At 39.2% G+C, this 22623-nt stretch overlaps 1 protein-coding gene across 1 annotated transcript; it reads right to left on the minus strand.

Moving 5' to 3' along the window:
- Positions 1 to 1170: 1170 nt before the first annotated feature.
- Positions 1171 to 20899, minus strand: LOC124283914. The gene is made up of 8 exons (XM_046719952.1): positions 20814 to 20899; positions 11591 to 11673; positions 7258 to 8385; positions 5458 to 6627; positions 5013 to 5066; positions 4681 to 4761; positions 3127 to 3223; positions 1171 to 2218 (listed from the first exon to the last, which is right to left on the minus strand). The coding sequence occupies exons 2-8, from the start codon at positions 11655 to 11657 to the stop codon at positions 2086 to 2088; spliced, it is 2730 nt and encodes a 909-aa protein (XP_046575908.1). The 5' UTR covers positions 11658 to 11673; positions 20814 to 20899; the 3' UTR covers positions 1171 to 2085.
- Positions 20900 to 22623: the final 1724 nt, after the last annotated feature.

Below are 22623 nucleotides of genomic sequence, written 5' to 3' on the forward strand. Positions count from 1 at the left end.
TTCTGTTGTTTAATATAGGTCAAAGCTGTGAAGATAGCTTCGGTCTCAGCAGTGAAAATGGAACTATTGTCGGGAATTCTGGAGGAGACACTCTTGGATCCAATGACTGTAGCACTGGTCATCATCTTGGGCCCGTCTTTGAAAATGGATCTATGGGTGTTATACTTGGAACATAACTGGTTGTATTACTGTAGGAACGCCAAAGCATTTTTTAGACTTTTTAAATTTGGAGAAGGTAAGGTCGACCTGTGGTTTCACCATCTGTCACGGTGGCGAAGATAGAAGTCGATAAGGTGCTATGACATCGAGATCAATTTTAGCTGCATATATATGTGGTTCAATTCTGACTCTGAGTGGTGGAACCAGGTTTGGCAAATTAGGAAACAGATTTTCATAGAGAGGGTTGAAAACACAATTGTATGCTGGATTCGACTAATTGGAACGTAATTTAGTTACATACTGCAGTGAAAGTTTAATGCGGCGTTGTTCAAGGGAAGGTTAGTTAGCCTACTGATACAGACTGTCTACCGGAGAGGTCATAAAAGCTCAAAGGCAGAGCCTCAGGCCTTGGTGGTTGCCAGAATCAAGTTTTTTTTCTAAATTGCGTTTGCAGGCTCCATAGCAGCTATTCATAAATATTCCAGACTCCAGTGGAGTCATGTCATGGGATCCCGTTTGCGTGGAACGATGCTCATGCTGTTGATCACTGGATTGTCTGGCCCAGACGAAATTATTTACAGACCGCTGTCATATAGCTACGGCGTTGAAAAATAACCAAACCAAACCAAACCAAACTTAATAAATGGAACAATAAAAAAAATAAAGCGTTTCAATGGTATTTGGAAGTGGTACACATAAAGAGGATAATTTATGGATGTTGTTTTGTTATTTTGAGGAACACCGTTTGTGCAGTCTGAAAAGGTCTGTATGAAAGTGAGTGGGTGAGTGAGTAAAGATTTAACGTCACATCGGCAATATTTCAGCCATATCGTGACGAGAACGTATTTGACATTGAAATGGAATATATGTAGATTCTGTATTAAAGCCCTTGTATAATCTGTTAATATTGACAAACTTAATCATATATACAGTGACCATTCAGAATAGTACAGCATGTTCAATCATTTATTAACTATGAACATAAGATAAAATACATTTGAAACCTCCAATCACATATGCATCTGTGTACTTAATAAACGGAACAATAAACAATATATTTGTAACAAAAATAAAACGACAAATAAAGTTCACAAGAAATAGAACACAAATGAGTTAAATCTCTACTCACATACTCTCGTCTTTCCCGATTCATTCACATAGATAGATACACAACGTCAAATTCAGACTTGAACCAGTCTAGGTTATCTGAAGTTATGGATTCCAGTGTGAACGTGCAAAATAGCAGGATCACTAAAAATAAGCAATGACACCGAAAGGTATGCATGTTTCCCCAATGGTAGCACCCACCACATGTATTTGTAATAAGGATACAAACGCCCTGACACACGAGTACAATCTATGGAATGAATTGTACTCCCGTGTCTATATATACTACCACACCTGAAAAAGATATACAGAGAAGGGGCATGGTAAATGATTCTTCCTGTTCTTTAGGCTTTTCAGAAAACAACGATGTTTTTTTAGTCTAAACAAATTCATATATAACAGATATGTAAGTGAAGAAAGCCATTCTAATATTCTGTGCAATGCTTTATGTTTTGCTCAAACTGTAGCAGATTCTATTTAGTAAATCTCTAGTTTCAACATCGATATACGACAGTCATTTGGATGTGCATGTGATGAATCAAATCTGTTTGTATTCTGATATATATAGCAGTTGCACATATCCTTTGGATGTTCACGTGCTGGTTATTTAAAGTAGTTTGGGTGAAATGAACCATAACCACGCCGGCAAATCAGTACAACATGAATTTTCAAAGTGTTGGAATATGACGATTTTTACAATACGACACGATAATGTCTCAATGTTTTCTTAAAACTTCCGATTCATGCTTAATTTGATTAACATTCGAAATTGACATATTGGCAGTAATGTCGTTGATGTTGATGTCGCAAGGTGTGGAGTTAAATGTAAGTCTCCATGCACGTGTCTTCACCTGCTGCACCTCCAGCGACAATATCAGGCTCCGCGTAGATGTTCCTGGAGATTGAAGGAGCATCAGCTCCTTGTTCTGCAACTGGCTTCATCTTCCTCCGCCTACAATAATATATTGAAACACATTGTAATGACCATAGTTAGCCTTACGTCAATCTGAAAATACATCCAAACAGCACATATTCTAAAAATATACCCAGTCTGCATCTTCCTTGTTGGGCAAGACATGATGATTTATTTAGGATAATGAGTCGTTTCGATGCAATATTGCTCAGAACGCCGTCAAACAACAAACAATGTTGATGTGTAATGAAGTCCTGCGTTATGCATGAAGACGCTTACCGAGAAAGCGAAACCATTGGACACGTGTATGGGGTCCACAGACTTCACTCGTGAAGGTCCAGGGTAGAATTGGTCTTCTTGCTTGCCGGAAGACACGACTAACAGAATCGAGTGGTCAGGTTCGCTGACTTGGTTGACACATGTCATCGTATCCCAGTTGCATAGTTCGATGTCCTTGCTGTTGATGACTGGATTGTCTGATCCATGATTTTTCCAGATCGCCGCCAAATAGTATAATGTTGCCGAGTACCGCAATAGTGCCATATATCTAGTCCTGTGTGAGTGTAATCCTCAACAACTGAAGCGTGTTACTTGGACAGGACTAGATCAGGACTAGGACTGTGTCAGAGATCTAGAATTTAAGATTCTTCTGAAATTTTCCAAGCGCAATGTATGTCCTTATGCCACGCTGTTTGTCAAGGATTCTCAAAAAAAATGAGGACCGGATGGTGAGATTAAACAGATTATCTTGCTCATGCATCCAATCACTACTTCCATGTCCGTGAAGGTACATTTAGTTAGAATGTTGCCATTGGCAGCACCTAGTTTTGCTTGCAGTAGTAACTGTATTATGTGTCTGTAAGGTTGCTATCAGCGATGCTTGCAGAAAGTGTTATCAAGTCATTTTTTTAAGAACTGTCATTTACTGTAAGCAGACAAATACTTACGTGTAGAACACATATGCCGCAAAGGCGACCAGGAGAGCCACAATGACAATCCCACAGACTACACCCACAATCACTGCAGCGTTGTTTGGACTGTCAGCTGAAATTTACACATTTGTTTTAGGAAAGAAAGAGATATATTACGTACGAAGGACTGTGATATTTCTGTAGAATTCACACGTCAAGATATACAGACACACTGCCGTGCTAGCAAACGTTTGGCAGTCATTACTGAGTGATGTCAACGTCAAGTGCATCACAAAATATACATTGACGTAGTTGCTTCTTTAAGATTAGGCGAAAACCATACTCACTCACTTTAAGATTAAGAATGTCTATGAGTCATGCATTTCGAATAGAAACATATTTTCTCACGTCTTATACATGGTTATAAGGGCATAAATGGCACAGCAGAGGCAACATATAGTCAAAGAATGACAGCCTGGGATGTATGCCTATCTCTAACATATACAGTAACTTTCTGGCCAGGTTTGACATGGGGATATTTATGGTGACCAAGAGGGAAATTACATTATTGCCTTCTGTTACGTCCGTGTAAAGGTATTGTCACCACAAACAGCATAAACATGTTTTGTACATTAAGGACAGCAATGTCCATTCTAGCATTTAAGTGGAAATATATTCTTTCACGTCGTTCACACGGTCACAAATCAAAGCATGAAATGGCACTGAGCATTGGAGAGCGGTAACATATAGTAGTATGACAGAGTTTTCTCTTCCGCAGCTCCCCACATCTGGAACAGTCTTCCCCTATCTCTCAGATCAGCACTGGCAACACAAACTTCAAATCAGCTCTAAAGTATACAGAAACTGACTATATCTGTGTTTCTGTCTTTACAACGTGTTTCTTTTAACTTTGTACAGCGCCACTGAGCACCTTAGTGATCGATTTTAGGCACTATAGAAATGAGTGAGTAAGTTAATATTTCAGCCATATCGTGACGAGGACATTTTATAAAATAACGATGAATATATTTTGAAGATTAAGGCCTGTCGACGATGGACAGTAAAACTAGTAGAGTACTATAGAAATGCATTGTTTAACATGTAGTGAGAGAATATTCTACACATTCCTTTTGATACAGGCCTATAACGTATTCTCATCTTTCACATATATGATTAGTCCTTGACAAGTTTCACAAAGGAGACGTAGGACCATGACGATCAGAATTTGTTGTCTCGGTAGGATATTAGTATATTCTAACGTACACGAGACTAGGTTTCGTTTAGCAAATATAATCTCAGTAATCATAATTTCACAGCGGGAAATAAATATAAACCTTTGCATGATTGGTATATTATTGAAAAAGTTCTACTTGTATACTGATGCAAATTCCTTTCCTTCATCTTAAACAACATAGACGTCTTTGCAGTATCAAGAGTGGTAATCGTACACAGATATACTACCAGTATAAACACCGCTAGGATGGGCGAAAAGACAGAGAGTGAAAGCATATCACCCGTGAAGTTGCTTTGGTTAGCTTAATCTGTGACAGAGCTGATCAATCAAACAAGAATATCAAACTGATTCCTCACCTTGAAACATTCCACTGGTATTTAAGTTGCTTCCATTTCCATCTGGTGCAGAGTTCTCTGGAATGATTCGGTAAAGCTTGTCTTGATATGAACGAGTCTTTACAAGTAGTACATATATTCGCACAGTACAGAAGATGAAGTTGTTTTTATGCCAATTTTTGGCATTATTTCACTTTTCAGTTGCCTACTCACATAGATATATAATCTTTAAAAAGTAGTGGAACCTGAACCTTCACAGAGTGAAAACATATCACCCATCAATTTGCTTTTGTTAGTTAAATCTGTGATAGAGCTGTGATCAAACAAACAAGAAAATCACATTAATTCCTCACCTTGAAACATTCCACTGGTATTTAAGTTGCCAATTTCATCTGGTGCAGAGTTTTCTGGAATCATTCGGTAAAGCTTATCTTGAGACGAACGAGGCATTACAGTATACCAAGTAATACATATATTCTCATAGTACAGAAGATGGAGTTGTTTTATGCCAATTTTGGCAATTTTTCACTTTACAGTTTCTCACATAGATATATGCTGTTACAAAAAGTAGCGGAAACTGAACTTTCAATTTGGATAGGAAGTAAAAGCTTATCGACACGCTAATTCAGTTGTTGTTCTTTTGCTTTAAAGAATCATCTTTATATATCTATGGGGACATGTACATGGGTAGATTATAGACAGAAGGAAGAGAAATCAAGTGTCCACCTATAATTGAGATAAATGCAACACTGAAATGTAGGATGTTAATCTCTACATATATATGTACATCAGACAAACCTGTATCTCGATATGTCCTAAAACTGTACCCTCCGTTGTATATGGTCTTGTAATAGTATCCAAGGACAGCAAAGGTAGAATTAGAACGGATGGTTGTTGTTGTGTAACTACTACCTCTCAATGTTCCCACTTTGTATCTTGTACCTGACAGATTCTTCCATGTCACCGGAGGGATGAAAACTGTAGAGCCAGTGTCATGGATTTGTTGAACGTCCACATTGTTGTTTTCTTGGTCTGTCAAAATCTGCATGGTACCTGGGGCTTCTTGCGTTGTTAACTTGGAGTAGAGGCTTACAGGGGGCACTACAACTAACCCAGCAGCACTGCCAAGGCGTTTATTAGCACACAATGTGGCCATGGCTGGTCTTGTGGTGTTGAAGTAGAACGATTCCAAATGTCCATATTCTTTGCGATACACTCCAACTTCACCCACTGATATGATATCACCGTCATCAAACATGATGCTGGTGTCACTGTGGTCAGTAACAACTTGAAGTTGGTAAGAAGAGGTCCTTGAGTATCTTCGAGAGTCATAATCATGGATAGAGAAAATATATTCATTTCCATAATGTTTCACAGGCAGTAATTGCTCGAAAGTATTAAATACGTCATACCTCTCAGTGTATGTTCCACTATAGACCGCTAGTGTCTCCGTTGACATAACGATGGTTCCTGTCATATCAGATTTACTGTTTAAGGAGAAAGTCTGATAGCTATATAAGGTGATTCTGAGAGTGTCCCCGTTGGTGTACTCCCTGCCTTTATAGGCAACGTAGCCTTCCAGTCTAAAGATGATGTCAATACCCGCCCATTTGCTGTGTGTGGCTATCAGCAAGACGGACATGTAATTCGGTGTGCGACAGGAAGACATGATGTATTTCGTGCCTAGTGCCGTCACAGGAAGGGGAGAGAACCAGGCGTAAAAGTCCAGGTTACCTTTGATCTGAACAGCATCATCTCTGACCAACACAAGCACAAGAATTACTGCGTAAGCTTGGACAATGGGGTAAAAGTAGTCTGTGTTGTATGGATTAAAGCACCGGGACCAGACCCGGAACCTAGAGTTTGGATCCTGTATCCGCCATTGACCTCCATTCTCCCAAGCACTGGCGAGTATCAGAGGATTTAATCCGTGTTTGCCCTTAGCCAGTGCCACCAAGTACGTTGGACCTGTGAGTCATAGTAATATTCATGTACTTGATATCCTGATAACTAAATTTAACAAGGTTATCACAATATCTTTCTCTGACACATAAGAATGATTGGGCCGGTTAATTCAAAGTAAAACTCACTAACAGACAATAGAAACAGAGAGCATGTCTTTGACATAGGTCAGTGAAGCCATTATCAACGTCGAAAGAACAGTGAATGTCTTATAACCTTTTGAAAATTAGTTTAGTAACGCCATGGCATGTAAGCAAATTGTTGGAAGCAATTTCAAAGTGTTACAGGTTTTAGATGTATCCAAGTTGAATTCAACCCATACGCGGAGATATGGTACTGACAAAGATGCGTCATTATCATGCTGGCAAAATAAGTTAGGGATATTGGTATTTTTATCATTATCATTTTATCAGTATGTCAATGAATAAATAGATCATTATTCATAATTGTTTTAAATTTACATATATCCCTCACTATTTTTGTCCAGTATACTTCCCACAGCGGTGCTTCAGATATCTGGATCGACCAGGAAAACATGGCACACATGTACAAACTACAGAATCAACTGGGTGTGAAATTATATTCAAGACATTATGAGCTAATAACCATAACATAATTAAGGAAACTTCCACATACCTGTATAATGTACTGGTTCATCTACAGACACTTTGTAGCCGCTGTTATAGACCGATCCGTTATAGAAGGACAGAACAGTGAAGGGGAAGTCGCTGGATATGAATGTAAATGAATGTCGTGACTGTGACTGTACCAGTGTGCCAACTTTGTAATTGCTGCCCGCTATACCTCTCCATGTCAGACGATCGTTCACGGTCGCTCTAGTGTCAGTTAGTATCTTCAGGTTTAGTCTTAGACCGTTACGATATAACCAGAGTGATCTGTGTGTGACGTACGAGTGTACAGGTGGTACAGTTGTGAAGGAACTACTGTAACCATCTGCTCGACTGAGTGTCACCAGTATCGGGCTTGTGGCGGTGAAGTGAAGACTCTCTCCCCGTTCAAGTGAGCGGTTATAGACACGACGATCGCCAGTAGAGACTGTGGCTCCAGAACTGAAGGTGATCTGCACGTGGCTGTGTTCACTGATGATCTGCAGCTCCAGTTTGGTGTCATCTACAGCAACAACATACTCCTGTCCGTAGTGCTTGATGGGCAGTAGTTGGTCATACACCGTGTAGTCAGAGGCATATTCAATACCACTATAGACAGCTACGCTGTGTTCGCTGTTAATCACCGTTCCATTCAGATCATATGGAGTGGACATCCTCAAAGTTTGATACGGATTGAGTTTAAGGGATAATACATCGCCGTCACTGTAACGGTGATTGGTAAAGTCAATACTTCCTCTGTTCATTCGAAAGAATATATCAACAGTAGTGCTCATCTTGTGTGTAGCTATTAGTAACAGGGATCGATAACCACTGACTGGGGCGAGACCTGAAGGTAAAATGTACTTCGTCCCAAGGGCAGATACTGGAAGTGGAACAAATACACCGTCAGCATCTACTACAATGTCTATCTCTTCGTCACTTGCGCTAACAACGATAACTGCATTTTCTACAGCACTCGTGATTTGCATTTTATCACCTATCAGGTGTGATCCATTCAAGAAAGGACCTAATTGACGTGATGTTCTATAAGCGAAGTGTGGATACTTGATCTCCACAAGGCCCCCAGTTTCTCCTGCTCTGTAGCTGATGTACGAGTCGTTTCCTCTATATGCCACTGCCACCAAGTAGTCTTCACCTGTAAAGTCAATTCAACACGATATTACATCCACGCACTATGGTCTTGATCGTGTTATTGCTGGACTATGATCAACTCGATGCACAAAACACAAACGACTATGTCTCCCAACATTAACGGGGTCAATAATGACACAGCTTGAATATCATCTGTCTCTGGCAAGAATCCAGAAAGTGTCAGTGGCAGTGCCAGTCAAATAATCATGTTACCCATTGCTCTAAACCACAGCGCCTTTGTCACTGCTGTAATCTTAGTGTTCCTGATAATATCCACCAGGCTCCAGCTTACATCTCAGGGCTGCAGATACTGCACTAAGCTACTCAATACGTCCCTAACACTTCCGCTTCAACCTCTGTATAGTCAGCAAGGGAGTAAGAAAGTGGAAATCTAGTGGAGACAACTTGCTTAGTCAGACCACTTGAACCTTTGGCATTTTCAAGTGCTTTCTGGTCCCTATATGTTTTATGTACACCAGAAATATGTGTAATAGATCTTGGTGGATTGACGTGTTTAGTGAATCATTGTCGTGTTGCTATAACCCATTTTTGAATTTCTGACTGTAAGTTAATTAACGTAATAGCCAATGGTTGTTACATTCCTTCAATAGCTGCACGGAGCTGTATGTGGATGCGTGATAGTAAAACATGTAAACTGTAATAAAATCAATTTTCAGGACAAGACAATAATACTCTGGTTATTGTCCTAGTAATCAAGCTACAATGATTCGTCTAATAGGCAACAAATAGTCTTTTTGAATCAGGGATCTTAATGATCATGACTTTAGGTGCACCTCAGGAGGAAGCTTTTGAAATTCAAATCAACGATTGCTCAGCACTCTGTGCAAAATAACCCAATGTTGACACAAAATATGAAGGGGTCTGGTTTACATTTCATTAAACTCGAATGTCTGTTTTATCCTAAAGTATCAACCCGTGAAGATCCGGTTTAGACTTATCTTCATCAACCCATGCTTGTCGTAAGTAGCGACAAGCGGGATCGGGTGGACAGGCTCGCTGACATGGCTGAACATGTCATCGTATCCCAATTGAGTAGATCGATGTGCATGCTGTTGATCACTGGATTGTCTGGTTCAGACTCGATTATTCACAGACCACCACCCATATAGCTAGAACCTTGCTGAGTGCGACGGTTAACAACAACCAACTCATTCCTAAAGTATCTTATCTATAATGAGTTTTAAGACGGACAGCAGGCATGTCAATGCTATGATCTTCTTAATGCTAATGTTGTTTTTTCGATTCTTCACACAAACTTTCAAACATTTTTCTTGTCCCTTTTATTGAGGTGAGGTGAGGAGAAATGGGGTTTAACGTCGCACTTAAGATTATTTCGCTCATATATGACGACGTGCATGCGTGTGTATGTGTGGCTGCCTGTACTAGTCCAGAGTGAAGCTGGTTTTATAGTGCTAGCTCACTGAGATACCATGCCGCAGTTATGCATGAATACCCCACTCAGACACAGTATACTGACAGTATACTAAGCCGATCAGTCCTTGTTGTACCCATTACTGCCGAGCGCCAAGCAGGGACCAACAAGTACCATATTTTAACGTCTTTTGGTATGACTCGGCCGGGTCCCTTTATTAAAGTCCTATAAATGTTAAAGAAGGTTTGATGTATTTTAATCGCTTGATTGCGGAGAAGTGATGTGACATTCTAGTGAGTCGGGTTTTATGCCGCTTTTAGCAATATTCCAGCAATATCACGGCGGGGTCACCAGACATGGGCTTCACACATTGTACCCATGTGGGTAATTAAGAAATTCTAGCACTGTAGGTGCATATTGATTTTAAACGTATTCAGATAAAATCCGCTAAATCGTATCTTAAACAAGTCTTGCCTGTGGTAAATTTTCTAACAGGGTACACTTTTAACAATTATAATTATAAGATATGTTTTAAAGGTGATTGTTAATAAATATTAGTTACAGTTAATCAAGTGATTGTGATGCTGACGGGTTTTGTGCGAAGATTTCAAGTTTCATCTTCTATTATGTGTCAGAAAATTTACAAGGACGAGTATGTCTTTTTCATTCTTATAAAAAACAATATTAACATATGTGTCTGCGTCTCCAGTGTCATCAGATTCATGGAGTTTGTTATGTGTGGAACTCGATGTTTAATGTAAAACTCATGGTCCAAAGTAAAGTGATCTGCCTACGGTTGTTTTTATATTGCATTGTCCAGTATTGTAATTATTGTTTTAATGGTTACATGTTAGTTTTAACTTTCTATCTGTGATAACCTTTTTTGACAGATTTTACGAAATAACCTTTACTGACTCACTCACTCACTAATGTAAAACTGATCAATTCATGAGTCTTTGGTCTTCGTTGCTAACAGTGAAAATTTCAAAAACATATTTACTTTGTTATCATATTGATGATACACAGAGATTATTAACCGAGTGTGTTTCCATATCATTGATATCATATGATAGGAATAAAAATTGTACTTATACAGTGCATCCCTGGTTACAATGCCCCTGGTTATAATGCCCCCTGGCTATAATGCCATGTTTTTGCCATAACGGATTTCCTGCCTATATAATACCCTGGTTATAATGCCAAATTGGATATAAAGCCAGTTGCCAAAGGGTTTTAGAACAAAAGTCATTTTCAAAGTCATTTTCCCCAGGTTATAATGCCAATTACACTGACTGCATGTAGGATACATACCTTAATTGGTTAATTGACATGACATTAATTGACCAAACTCATGAAAGCTTTAAGTAGTCTTGGGATAACACATGTGATAATACACTTCCTGCCACCTACAACAACAAGTCACCTGCAGCCCCTAGACGCTGGAATTATCCAGTCATTCAAGGCTCATTACAGGAGACATCAGTTCAATCACCTTGTTGATTGCATAGGGCATTGGCATTATGTAATCATAGCTTTCGGCCGTGGGAGCCGTGCCAATTAACACTTATCAGAGGGGTACACAAAGTCCACAGTCTAGACTACCAGTTGTCCGACTTCCATTTTTGTGGAAGTCGCAGTGGCTGAGCGGGCTAGGCGGCTAACTTTGTGTGCTGGCGAATAGGTGCCTGACTCTGAGGGTGTGGGTTCGAATCCCGAAAGGGACTCAACTCAAAAAGAACTAGAATTTGTACTTCACCTCCATTTTATGATAAAGTGTTTAAACGTAGATCCTGGGAGAATAACAAGTGTTACTTACCCTTGCCGGTCTGCAGCACCGTCAAAAGAACCACCAAACTGAAGCCCTTGTAAACCATCCTCTCCATGGACTGTTCCAGTTTCCTGCCAGAACAAAAAATGAAGTTCCCAGATGTTTGCTGAGATGTCTGTTGGCGAAAATCATCGCCTGAATTATCGACTCAATGGCTCTCTACAAACACCATAATTTTACATCCTTTTTCACAGGGGACTCCTTATGTCACTTAAAATAAATCACATATCAATGAGTCTTGAAATGACACTGAAGGACTAGTTTCTTGCCACTTCGTAGACGCACACAAGCTGGATCATGTCCACTGGTTTCCTGATCCAGTTGAGGGCAAAGGACTCTGCTGAAAGGTTCGTCAAAGGCTGGAATGAGTTTGAATTTCGTTACAAGCTTTGTTCACACCCAAATGATCTAACTATCTATCTAACAAATGCTAGCCTCAAAGCATATAGATTTAAAAGGACACTTCTATTCAGTATCAACAGGAACTGCCTTCGTTGAATTAGTAGCAAACTAGAACCATGTCAATTGTTTGCCCTATTGGCAAAGGTTTTGAGTTCTTGGTCTTCTCCTTTGAAATTAACCAGCAGGTTCCCACCCAGACTTGGTGCATAAACTGTGCTATTCCTTGAAAGTTTAGACAGGTCAAGAGAATGATCAAGAGAATTACGTAATTGGTAATTACTTTGGTAAGCCTTCGCACGAGCACCAACACATAAAGGAAAACCACCTTGAATTTCTTTTTCTAGATTTTCAGTATTTTTCGAAGTGGTAATCTTCTGACAAACATCAGGATAAACCAAACAACCTAAAGCGTAACTATCCCAGACACCAAATCTGTCTTCAAATTCACAAATAGGAAAGGCGCACTATTAACATCACATAAAACCTCCAACAAGTAAGTGGCAAAATAGAACACAAAAGCAGAGTTTGAAGAGAACCAATATCCTTTAGCATTGGGGAATCGACTCGTGCGTAAGTGGTTTAAACTACCCTTTCCTGATTTATAAACCCGAGCATGCCTGGCCGAAACCTCGGTCTGTCTAACATTGACACTATAAGTTGTGCCTATAAACTTCAGGAACTAATTCATAAGCCTTCAAAAACGCAATCTAATAATCAAATCAAGTCAACAGATAAGGTAAAAGAACTTCCTGAGCTTTATCCTTAAATACGTTGTGCAATAATATGATCCAATGCTCCTGTACCCATCTTTCAGTCATTTTTTCAAAATTAAAGAAAAACTGGTTCAGAGAAAGGCGGAATAAGTGTAATCTGCTTCGAAATATCAAACGATATATCAGCAGTTGCACTGACATAGACAGTGTCTTCTGAGTTTCTTTGTCAATTTGATTACTGATTGCTTAATCATTTTCCATAACCAGATTTTCTCTTTCAGAATGTCTTTGAAGCCATATCATCATGATTTTTCATAAATTTATTCAAAAGTATCACCAGCCACAATTTCTTCCTCAACCACGGGGCCGTAGTTGGCGCGATGGGCATGATGGGCGAGCTGTCTAAGGCGCCAGGCTTAAGTGGTCCAGCGAGCTTTGAGGTGCCGGGATCGAGCCAACATGTCACCGGGAGTAAAATCTTTGGAGTGCAGACTCTTTCAGTGTTGTCACAACCCCACAGTACACAACGCTGCGCGCGCGCAAGCACACACACACACACACACACACACACACACACACACACACACACACACACACACACACACACACACACACACACACACACACACACACACACACACACACACACACACACACACACACACACACACACACACACACACACACACACACACACACACACACACACACACTGGTAAATGACCAGATGGTGGCCAAATGAATACTTGAATACGTGCAAACACCTAGTACGGCAATGCGGGTACAGCAACGTGCAGTAAAACGTAGACAAAGTACTTTGACTATGTGTACCTGTCCGTCCAGCTGTGAATGGGTACCTCTAAAAAATGGGAAAGCCACATTAACTTGGTGCGCCTAGTTGTGCGCTATACGAGTTGTATGGTCCCCCGGGAGTTGAGATTGAAATACGATGTGTCGTTGAGATTGACATCAAGTACTCGAGGGAATAAAAACAAAGCGCTTTGAGCATGCGTGTAGATGGGGTGGACTATGGCGCTATATAAATACCCATATAATAATATAATCATCTCAACGTTCTTGGCATCGACCTTAATAATATCTTATTTGATGTCAAAAGTGTATTATTTGCCCGATATTAGTCAGTGGAGTTGTTAGAGTCGTCCTTTCAGTAAGCTTCTTTGCCTCCTGAAACGAGATTTCTACAAGTGATATGTTTATAGTACTTCTGTATATCATTGATGTTTTTTGTTGGTTGTGAATGCTTTTCTGGATTTGAACCAGAGAAGGAGTGTGTAAAATGATCGAAGAAACGCAGAAAAGCGTGTGTTGTTCGAACAAAAAAAAGAAGGATGACCTATTCGAGAAGAATTTTCATCAGTGTTTACTTAAAAGGTCAGACAACCAGATGCTTATAATTAGTGCAGAAGTCAGAAAAAAACTCTATTCATCGTTCAGGAACAAGTTGGACATGTCTTAGGGGAAATGGCCGATGGAGAGCTACCGTCTGGTACCTCGCAGTGTGTTTTGTTTTTCTTTCAGAAATTAATCGTGTATAAGATATAGTGTAAATCTGTAACATTAGAAAACATACCCAAATGTGTCATTTTAAAACAACAAGGGCCCTTTACCCTTTCGATATTGCAGGATTCTCAGATACAAGGATCTCATCCTATGATATTGCACAGTTTTTAACACTGTCACCAATGACACAGCAGCACTACAGCATTACCAGCAACTGGCGATTTACAGACAGACTAGTGTTTTCGCTATATTGTGCGGCTAGAAAACTGGCAACTACCGCTGCCGACCCAAATGTAGACTATGATTGGTCTTCAGCAACCCATGCTTCTTGTAAGAGGTGACTAAATGGATGAAGTGGGTCAGGCTCGCTGGCTTGGTTGACACAAGTCACAGTATCCCAATTACGTAGATTGATGCCCATTCTGTTGATCACTGGATTGTCTGGTCCAGACTCAATTATTTACAGATCACCGCCATATAGCTGGAATGTTGCTGCGTGCGGCGTTAAACAACACATCAACCAACCAACCAACGCTGCAGGGCGAATACCCATGGCAACTGATTGCCCAACGTTAGCTATTTTAGGATTCCATAAGTTGAGAAAGACCAGGATGCCTGCATGAGTGTGATTACGTTACAACAGTAATTATAGTTAGAATACTTGAAAAAATACAAATGAGGGACCTACAAGTGATGTTTGAAATGATTCACGAATTGTGTGATTCTACAGGGTCTTTTCAGATATTGTTGATCGTCTGCAAAAACAACTCACTTCCTCCTTCTCTCGCTTCTTGACACGTAAATAGCTGTCTCCGGATAGCTGGATTGGATCACGATCAACCAACCAGTATATGTGATCCATCTAACAAAAGTGTACGAATTACAGTCAGTGGCTAAAACTGAAAAAGCTGAGATCAGTATCGAAAATATTATTCATATCATTTAAGACGAGCATTTCGTCTGGTTGGGGTATATGAATCAATGCTGTTTTGATGATTTCAGAAAACTAAGGAGCTGCTACTCCAGATATAACATATATTCAAAAGATTGCTATATGTTGGATGGGCATATTACGATGAATTGAAAGCAGTTAAACCTTTCATGCTTTAATTATCAAGACCCCATCATGTATTACACTGTGTTGTCACATGAATGCAGTGAACACAAAGCACAAAAGACCAGGAAGTCTTTTTCAACACGAGTCAATTTGTATATGTCAACGGGGGATTTGCTGTCTGAGGAAACTAGCACAAGCCTTCTCTGTTCCTGAACGTTTAACCCACATATGCACAATGAGCGGAATGTACAGAATGTGAACAGACAAGAATCACTTAACGACATGTGACAAGTAATACAACCGAGAAGCTATTTGTCACAAACTTAATACGTTGTCAAGAGAGAGTGGTAGTACGCCATCTTGTGAACAAATTTCACCAGTAGAAGAAACATTGGAACATTTTCTGTTGTTTAATATTGAATTGCTGTGAACTAATTACTCAAAATAGTGATGATGAATCAGAAAATTAAACCTGCAAATGTCTCTGGTCAAATAAAGGGTACGTAGTGATCTTAAATTTACATTCGACATAGCACTGGGAAGTAATAGTATAATATATGTCAATGTGTTCCTGTCAGTTAACGGTGAACTCGTGCCTGATAAAGTGATCTGTTCTGTTCTTTTTGAATTTATCTTCCCTTCACTAATCCGCTAGGTGCGCTGAATCGGACGGTCCATCGCATGTCCTATACGCGATGGGAGCTTTACGAGTTACTATTACACTTAGAGACTGTTAACCATTATTGCCTTCACCTTCACCGGTAACGTTCACGCTGGTGCATATGGACTGTATATCTTTTCCCTTGACCAATGATATATCAAGCGTGATATCCTGAAATATCTGTTATGTGATTCCATGATACACCGGGAATAGCCATGACTGCTTATATTGCATTAATGAATAGCAAAATGGCCATTCGAAGAAAGGCGGTGGTGGAATCAGCTGATCGTTTTCAGGTCATATTTTGTCGTTTTGTTGACGTTTTGCAATCGGTAAATCAAATCTGGCACTAGATGTCTGAATATCATACTTTTAAGCCTGCAGTGTAGTTTTGCATGTACTCAAATCTATATAGTATTACGCCGATTGGGCAGCATTCAGGTAATTCAGTACGGCGGGGAGCTGATGCGGTGCGCGAATGTGAAAGTCTTATTAATGTTATGCTACATGTGAATTTCGTCGGATCGTACATAATGGAAAATTTAACAACACAAATATTTAGCAGGTATATAGAGAAGTGAGAAACAATTTTCGAGTAATTGTAAACTAACGGTAACATGCAGCCAATGTTCAAATACGATGGATAGAATGTTAAACATGGGCATAACTGAAATCTATTTTTTTATTTTTGTAAGGGTTTATGGTGCATGATATACAAAATGACTGTATAGATAAATGGTGTATATATATTGCAAATTTTATACAATGACTGCTTTTTAATTAAACATATATACTAAAATGTTTGTCTTATAATTTTGAATAGAAGGAAATAATATTAAAATATTCATTCATAAAATATAATATTCCAGACACAGTAGAAGCTATACTAGGATAATTACATATTTAAGGGCACTTTTCAAAATCCTTTCCAAAAGTGAGTGAGTGAGTTAAGATTTAACGTCACATCGGCAATTTTTCAGCCATATCGTGACGAGAATAAATTGGACATATATAAACAACATGTATATATTATAAAATCTGTCGTCAAAGGACAGTAAAACAACTACACTATCACAGACACAAAAATATAATTAGTATCTATCTCTAAAACTGGATTTCTAATTCGGACAATACAATTAAAAACGACTATAGATCGCCAACAACTGAAGGTAGATCACCATACTACATTACTTTGGCTCCCTGCATGGACCCTAGTTGGATTTACACCATTCCTTCAGCCGCTGGCGATTGTAGTTCCTTTCCAAACGGGATACGCATAGGTAATGGTAGACTGTTTGACAGTGATGGAATCGGGATGATCACGTGTACAGCAAACGAAGGAATGAATGTGGTAGATTATATCCTTTGTTTAAATCTTTACAATAAGTGGCACTGTGAAGTGTTGTCAACATCAAATGGTTTACATTTTGCTGAAGTGTGTAGATACAGCTTGCCTTCACAATAATCAGATGATTATAATAGTCATGAAAAAGCGCATATTATTATATTTTACAGACCTAGTGTTTTGTTTCATTGGAGTAAACTGATTTTTCAAATTCTAACACAATTAAATTAATAAAGTCAGTATATTTTTTCTCTTTACATCAATAGACATCTGCACTGTACAATGCTGTAATTTTATCTGATATTTTTGTCTGATGGTGCGTGTGTATTACATTACACATGCATGACTTTATTCAGTCAATGTACATAAGTATTATCTGTTACATTTGTAAAAATATTTATAAATGCATAAACATATCTACATGGAACGATTGTAGGGTTAAATTCATCAAAAACATATTTGATTTTAAACTCACTTTGTATGTTAAGTCCTAACAAACAGACATAACTGTAAATGTTTCTTTGAGAACTGTTGAATGAAAATTAGAGTATACAGCTATAGCTAGATAGTATATGGTCTGCCACATGAAATATTTTGTCAATATAACGTTACCAAAACAAGATGATACATATGCCATGTAATTCTATCCTACACATCCTCTTGGGTGGCCAGAATGATCTGTTGTTTGTTGAGACAAATCTCTGTAAATGACTACTTATTCTAAGAGCTTTAAATGGAGTTAAACGTTTGTAAGAAATGGATCAATAAATTAACATATAAAATGACTCACAGCACTGACTGATGGACACATTTTATAAGGGGTAAATCGTTTATTTCAAACTATTATGACTGGTATTTCTGCTGCAAACAACTACCTGGATAATAGGTGCGGATGGTACATTAAGTAACATGTAGCAAGTTGTCGCAGCGCACATTGAGTCTGGAACCAGACCAGAAACGAGAAGTTGGACCGTCGCTCATATCATTTCAAAAGGAGAGTTATCGCCCCTCGCAACAAAAAGATCGCCCATTTACACTAAAAAGATCACTAACATATTTTACATTGAAATATTTATCCCTTGTGATGGAAAAATCAACACAGTCAAGCAGGACATGCTTCACCGTTATTTTCTCATCACAAGGAATACAAAACGGACGATCCGCACCTTTTAATACGTATTCGTGAGTACATCTTGTTTGGTCAATGCGACATCGTCTCATAATGACGTCTGGACTAACAGCCCAAGTAGTTGTAACCGATAGTTGGCTTTATTTCATATAACTTGTTGATGCCTCCTTGGGTGTCCCACTTCTTCCGCACCAGATCACGGATGTAAGATCTAATGATAGATTTGTAATCAGAGTATGGAATAGGAAGTGGTATCACACATTCGTTGACATCAGCCATCGATTTGTATGTATAATATTTACTTCCTAATTGATTAAATACTTGTCTATATTGTAACTCATTAGTTTTTTTTTTTAATGTGGTCAATGTAAGGTCAACTTGTGGCCTCACTAATTGCCAAGGAGGAGATGAAAGCAAGCGGGAAGGAGAGATCCTCCCAATAAACAGATCACAGTACAGCTGCCAACCATTTAACGACTGAGTCAAAGTGAAAGCTGGCATATTCAAAAGAAACATATTGAACAGTTTAGAAACATGCACATCATTTTCGATCACATGCCGGTATACATATGACTAACGGATCATGATTGCTACCTACTATCTGAATATACACATCGTCAAAAGTATTGCACCGCCACATTTAAAGTGTTATTGCAAAAACATGTTGAACGCATTGTCCTCCAAAGGGACAAACATCTGCATGCAGAATCATATTCACCTTAAATGTCGCAACTTGCACGTGCGTTCACGTGATCGTTATAGACAACGGAGGGGTCACCCTGTGAATATTGAATTTTTTTCATATAACTGTGTTTGAATCTATTGTAACAGTGACATTTCATTTTTGGGATTGTAACAGTTGTTCCCTCAGCGACACAGAAGTCGATTGACGACCTAACAAGTGGGTTAATGCATCGGTATACTTGAAACTGGGTCAACACAAAGTCTCGCTGCAAACGTCTTTGGTGTTCAACAGAGCATGGCATGATACTGTCGTAAGTGGCGATTGGGCTTCAGTAAACCCTACCCCAGTTACCTACTAAGTATGGTCGTTCGATATTGTTAGGGGAGATAGTAGCTCTGGCGCTCCACTCGCTTGGTCCTTTGCAGGATGCTAAGTCACGGAGTGAGAGGTCGGACGACCGTGACTCCTAACTAGCCACGTAACATTCATGTACTGGCACACATACATTCGAAAATAAACGCAACACCAAGGTTATACTCACATGGTTTTTACTCTGTCTCAGTCCATCTCTAAATACAACTTCAACAACAGACAGGGCAGGTTCGTACCACACGGGCAACTGAGTGGCGTTGATTAGCTTCCTACATGTTGAGCTCGAACAACCCGCACACTGAGCTCGTAGTGCCAAACATGTCTTTTTAAATTCAATGGGGCGAAACTAGCCTGATTTTTGGTCACATGTTTCCACTAATCGTTTTAATTAGTTAATCCTCAATCCTACCTTGCACTCGTGTATGTCGTGATTGGATGAGTATTGTGTATTGTGATTCGATGAATATCGTGTGTCTTGATTGAATGACTGACTGAGTTAGGTTTTACGCCGCTTTTAGCAATATTCCAGCAACATCACGTCGGGGAACACCAAAATGGGCTTCACACATTGTACCCATGTGAGGAATCGAACCCGGGTCTTCGGCGTGACGAGCCAACACTTTAACCACTAGGCTACCCCACCGCCCCTCTTGATTGGATGAATATCGGGCAGCACCGTTCGGTGACTCACCTCTTTTAATTGATTTGTTATTGTTTCAATGGAAGATTAATCTGTTATGTATTTCACGACGAATGTGTTCTGTCTCTGTTTCCATAGCCAACGGCTAAACGCCATTCTATAGAGACTTTCTGTCTCCATACCGTGTCTAACCGTTATGACTCATGAGCAAAACTGCAAATCTTAATACGGAATGTGATGTAATTCTCTCATGGTTTTAGGGATGCATTTTACCTTATAACAATACCAGACGTTTGGGTCGTTTATATAATCAGAATTTACTGTTTCAGACATGAAAACGATACGTATTGCGATACGCTGATCGAAAACCGGTATTTTAACTTGCATTCGGAAAACTTCGTAACGCTCGGAAATCTTCGGATATTTCCTTCTTTCATTTGTGCCAAATATTAGTTTCATTTTTATTTTGTCATGATTAAAAGTTTTTATTAAAGCTTAATCAAACATTGTGATTTTGTTGTGTTCATGCTTTATAAATCAAGCATAAACTTGATTATACGTAGTTTTTTGGTTAAAAATACTTCTTGCAATATATTGCAATACATATCGCAATATATGCTTTCGCATCGCAATATATCGCAATATGAAAATTCTCTGCAATACCCACCCCTAATTCGCCTACCTACCGACATACAGGTGGCTCTGGAGGAGGCTCAATCTCGATCCGAAGTGGTAGAGCTGGAAGAACCGATCTCCATGTTCTAACGCGGGTCACAAACCGAAACATGAATCTCATAATAAGCCGATCCGAGTGAGTGAGTTAATATTTAACGTCACATCGGCAATATCTCAGCCATATCGTGACGAAAACAATTTATACAATACAAAAATGAAAACAATGTGAAGAGTTAAACCTGTCGACGAAGCACAGTAAAAATACTAGAGTATCACAGATATGAACATAAAACTAGCTTGTAAAACTAAAACATTGTAATTAAAGAAGACAATACAATATAAAACACGGGCTATATAGATCGCCAACAACTGAAAGTAGATCACCATACTAGGGTCTAGCCGATCCGAATTTTCTCGAGTGAAAGTGAAAAGAGACACTACAAACACCTATTGTTACACTGAATTCCAATTCCTTTTTTCATAAGGAAATGGTATTTATAAATGAATTTTGATTTTAAACTTAAATAAAATCGTATTTCTATATTTTATGGCGAGGTTTAGGCAGCATGACCTTAACTAAGACGTCACAGACTGCCGCTGTTTGATGAGGTCGTAAAATGATTCACAATCCATCTGGCTCACTGGTTACACCTGTTTTGTGTTTTTTGCGCTTGTTCAATGTATTAGTGTAACGCACAATGTGATTGATATAATATGAAGTCCGTACCAGAACGCCAAACTTTTTTTTCTAGCGGCCGAGCCTCGTTTTAGAGATTTCGACGATTTCCAGATCTCCGTTTGTCACAGCACGCTGTACGAATTAGCACGCTGCACGACGTGTCTTGCAAGGATTAGAAGGAGCGTAGCGTTGCAATATACAAGTGCTTAGATGTATCGAATAATACTGATTAATATGTATATATCCAGTTGAATGAATTGATCTCAGAATAGAATTCTGGACTGGTTATTGGACTAAGTTGCGCAGTAGGACGGAACCCAGTCAGCAGGAAACGAGACTGTTGTGTAATCAATGTGCTGACTTGCAATGTCAGGACAGACCTGGAACGAGCTAGAGATCGCCCTCTCACGAAGTCCTATTACGAAGCAACTCGACATGTACAGAGCTGGTTTACCGATCTCCATGTCTCATAAAGGTCCGTTCGTCCGACAAGACTACAGAAACACGAGAGAGGAACAATTCTCCCATTCAGACGTGAATTATGGGATTGTCAACGCGTGGTGTACGCGTCGACTGGGGTATTAGCTCATATTTTAAGATGAAGTGTGCGTTGATGAAGACGAAGGCATAGTTGAGTTCAAACTTTTTAGTACATGACAAACAAATGCACAAGAAATACATGTGGGAGAGCGGAGTACCTGCTCAACCACAGGGCGTTTCCAACGAGCGGCTTATCCTGCTCGTGGTCGTTCAACAGACAGTCCAAATACCGGACTCGTACTCCTTCGCTGTCTAGATGTGAGCATACCTAGTATATATATATACAGCTTTTGACAACAATGGTCAGGCGACGACTCATCAATGGACAGAAAGAAAAACAATAGTACTTCCTTGACCAGTAGATGTGATGGCAGACACGGCCAAGGGGGATTACCAATGGAGGTTATAAATGTCTTATACAATAATTAATGGGCTGACAAGTCAATTTACAATGCGGTAGTGATAAGGATGTACAGTAGTGATTAAAAATACAGCTTAGCGTCATTTATATATTACAATAAAGTCTCACATGTCTTGAGTACATAGTTTTGGACTTTTTAAATATTTGGACGATGGCTGTCCTAAATTAGTCACTATAACAG

This window comes from Haliotis rubra, unplaced genomic scaffold (genome assembly GCF_003918875.1).
Source record: "Haliotis rubra isolate DU_JTF1 unplaced genomic scaffold, ASM391887v1 Scf1098, whole genome shotgun sequence".
NCBI lineage: Eukaryota > Metazoa > Mollusca > Gastropoda > Lepetellida > Haliotidae > Haliotis > Haliotis rubra.